The sequence below is a fragment of the Bremia lactucae genome, linkage group LG7 (genome assembly GCF_004359215.1).
Source record: "Bremia lactucae strain SF5 linkage group LG7, whole genome shotgun sequence".
Lineage (NCBI taxonomy): Eukaryota > Oomycota > Peronosporomycetes > Peronosporales > Peronosporaceae > Bremia > Bremia lactucae.
The window spans coordinates 3,899,346-3,902,953 of record NC_090616.1 but is presented as its reverse complement, the minus strand read 5'-3'; the positions used below and the strand labels follow the sequence as shown (position 1 = coordinate 3,902,953).

At 48.1% G+C, this 3,608-nt stretch overlaps 1 protein-coding gene across 1 annotated transcript; it reads left to right on the top strand.

The window, feature by feature from the left end:
• Positions 1 to 656: 656 nt before the first annotated feature.
• CCR75_008656 (uncharacterized protein) lies at positions 657 to 1,016 on the top strand (the record flags this gene model as incomplete). The annotated part of the gene is made up of 1 exon (XM_067966706.1): positions 657 to 1,016. One exon carries the CDS (start codon positions 657 to 659, stop codon positions 1,014 to 1,016), a length of 360 nt encoding a protein of 119 aa, XP_067814779.1.
• Between the last annotated feature and the right edge of the window lie 2,592 nt (positions 1,017 to 3,608).

The window sequence follows — 3,608 nt, the reverse complement described above, 5'->3', positions numbered from 1 at the left end:
TAGTCACTAATGTGGGTAGCAGTAAACTACTACCCAAGTTCATTGGGCCTCTCCGTGTACTGCATCGCATAGGCAATGCGTACACAATAGAATTGCCACGTAGGATGCGAACGCATCCTACGTTTTACGTTGGTCGGCTCCGCCCTAACCATCAGTACGCGGTTTCTTCCGAGGACGGATCTGACCACCCTTTTCAAGAATCTTAAAAAGATTCTTGTGATCGCAAACCAGATTCTCATGTTGAATCTGGAGTTTCTCATGCAGGTTTCGAAGATCCCCGAAATTGCGATGAGCTGAAGACAGCTCATCACGAACAGCGTGATATTTCCGTTCGTACTCCAACATGGGGTACGCACTCTTCGAACGGTCTTCCAACCGCTCGATATGGTGAGCCAGCACCGTCTGCTCCAACGAGCGACGCTTGCCGCGCTCGTAATCAAGTCCCTCCTCCATATCATGGAGAAAGCGATCGATTTGTCGATCTTCGACTCTAGATCCGATAGACGGTTCGAATCTAATTTTTTCTCCTCCACCACAACCGTTGATGGATTCCCACGGTGGTCAATGTTTCCTTGTGGAACGTATCCAGAACGACCGTGATCTGAAGGGGCAGCGAACGAGTTATCTCGTTCGCTGGCGCGGTTATATACCTTCACATGACAGCTGGGAGCCTCGTTCCCAGCTGGTTGCTGACATTGCGGGCCTCGTCCGTCAGTATGACGAGACCCATCCGATGGTTCAGAAGGTCCATCGAAAAACACGCGCCCCTGGCGCCTGTAAATCGATTGCAAAACGTCAATCGCATCCCTCATCTCAATAGAGATGCGAGCCCTTCCCGCGAAGAAAGGGAAAAGACATCTACTTTCACTCTCTTCGTGTTGTCAACACAACACGGACAGGGATCACCCCACGTGAGGCAGGGAAGTCCAGCCTCAAGTGACAAAGGATGCAATTTATACTTTGCACCAGTTGGAGTTCGTTTTTCAAACTTAACGCGAATCGCGTTAAGCCTTTGAAGCCAGGCTTCGCGTCAAATGTCTTTGACATTGCGAATGAACGCGCTCCAGGCTTGCATAAGCGAGACTTTATCTCGCTTATTGTTGCCACTATACCATCGATGCTTAAGAAAAGCATCGAGATAAAAATCTTTCTCAGCGCGAAAGTTCTCGCGCTGGGATCAAGGCCATGTAGCTTTGTCGCAATAAATAAGGGATGTTTATTGTGAGTAGTCTCTCCAGACAAGCTATTAATTAGCCGTTCTGCCAAACCCACGGCTTCTTCTCAGGGGCGAGATGAGACATTTTATTGTCTCCACTCCTCTCAGTGGTACCCACTGAAGCAGGGGTACCACAAGAACTTTTATTACGATGGCTTACGCCATCGTCAACACCTTGCACAGAAACAGGTGCAGGTGACTGTACGGGAGACGGAACGGGCGATGAGGGATTATCCTCATCGTCGGAACCAAATAGACTATTAACTCATCTATCAGAATGAGCCCTCTCATTTGAAGGCTCATAGTCAGCCGCCTGACGTCTATCAGGCGACTGTTTTATTCTCCCCGAGTCGGCCATTTCGTCCGACTCGCATTCATAGTCGACCTCCAAAGAGGGGTCGTATTCACGTGGTGAATCACCACGAGCACCCGCAACATTTAGAGTTGCGGGAGAAGATGACAATACGGCAGACGGAACGTCTGCCGCGTGAGACGAAAATGCGTCGCCTGCGGCTGCATGAACCACAGCCGAAGGCGCCGCACTTTTCGCATACCGCATGGACTTGTTAACAATGCGATAGAATTAAAGACGATGAATCTGACCAATCAACATCAATTTTAATAAAGTGGTCTAATAGTGACCACTCTACCCAATGACAGTCGGAGTGATTGTCGTTTATGGGGAGGGGTGATGTAACGGGGTGTATTGTTACATGAAATTAACACTTTTAAGGCTGTTAACTAATATATTAATTAAAAGGTTGATAATATTTGGAGAATATTACTTTACACGGTAATATTCGAAAAATTATTTATTGGTAGATTTAGGCCATTTTATCTACTTTCTCTGCGGTCCAGCCAGTGCTGGACTCGCAGAAAGAGAAAGACAGGTAAGACTTTTAGTACATGTTTTAAATTAATTTATAATTAAGTTAGTATTAAGTAGAGATAACAGAAGAACTTAATAATATTGATACAGTTTTTAATTAAACCTCTTTAAAGCAAGTGTTTTGAAGAGAGTCTTCCTCTGCACGTACTAGTGTACGTGAGGTGACGTGAGGCATCACTTGCACTGAGGCAGTGCGAAGTGGACTTGTACTGAAGCAGTACAAGTCAGTAGTGCCCCGTTACAAGGTATATAAAATATTACGCTCGCAACATACATAAGTGCATATCTATAAGATGGCATTTATGATTGGTTAAAATAAGTTTTATATTTGTTACGATTAAATATAAATCAGTCTGAAAATTACTTCCTAGTTGACAAGTGCGCACGTGGAGCCTGATTACCTCTCCCGAGGCGTCACTTGTACCAAGGTACTCAGTTCGTTGGGTGAGGTTTCTTATGCGCCCACCAACTACCTCACGTGAGAGAAGACGGCTAAACCGCTACTTCTGTGCTAGAGTGTATGCTTAAGTAAAGCGTGGTCGCAATAGACGTGCCCGCCTACACTTGGTAGCACTTGATATCCTTCCCACGACCCGCATCTCTGTACGTGTACGTGAATATGAGCCTCAATATCGATTGGGATCATTTCCCCCATCTCTCTGATCACCATCGGCAGTTGGTTGAGCTCTTGTCGCAGGGACTTGGTACACAAGCCCTGGCTAGGTTCTTAGTAATCCTCCTGGGCACATGTTGCTCAGTTGGAGCAGTTTGAGACGTTCGTGCTCGGACAGCGAAAGGTCGCATCCGAGGCACAGAGCCCCCATGCTGCGGCGGAGTCCGTCACTCGGACTCAGGATGGGCTGAGGCGTGAGTAGGGTCGGAGGGACGCTCTCTGCCCGGATGCATCAGCCAAGGCCTATTCGGATGGACCCGCACAATTTCGATTGAATTGCAGCGCACACGATTGTCCACTAGCTGTTAGCCGTGAAGCAATGCGGTGTGGCACAGCTCATCGAGGACGATAGCCGGATGGTGTCGTCCGCCATGTCGTATCTGTGCGATTAAGCATCAGAATGGGCTTACTTGTCACTTAAGGCAGACGGAAAGGCTTTTCCTACATGATTAATCTTTAAGACAAGATTCGCGCCATGTACCAGCCGCCGAACAACGAAGTGTTGCTTCAGGCGCGCTTCAATGGGGCGCGACAGGCGAAGGGATTTCTGCAACAGTATGTGCAGGAGATGCGCTCGCTGTCGGCATCCATTACCGTAGGTCCGATTACGGAGCACATTAAGGTGCTCACGTTTATGAACAGACTACGGCATGGCCTATCGCGACAGGCCCTTTTCAGAAAGGTGCCGTCGACGATGAAAGAGGCAATCCAAATTGCCTTAGTTGAGGAGCAATCCTACAACAGTGCCTCGGCGACAGCTTGGTATAAGCCGTCGGCCGAGAGGACAGATGCCACTCCTATGGAGTTGGGCAATGCAGACGTGGTCTGTT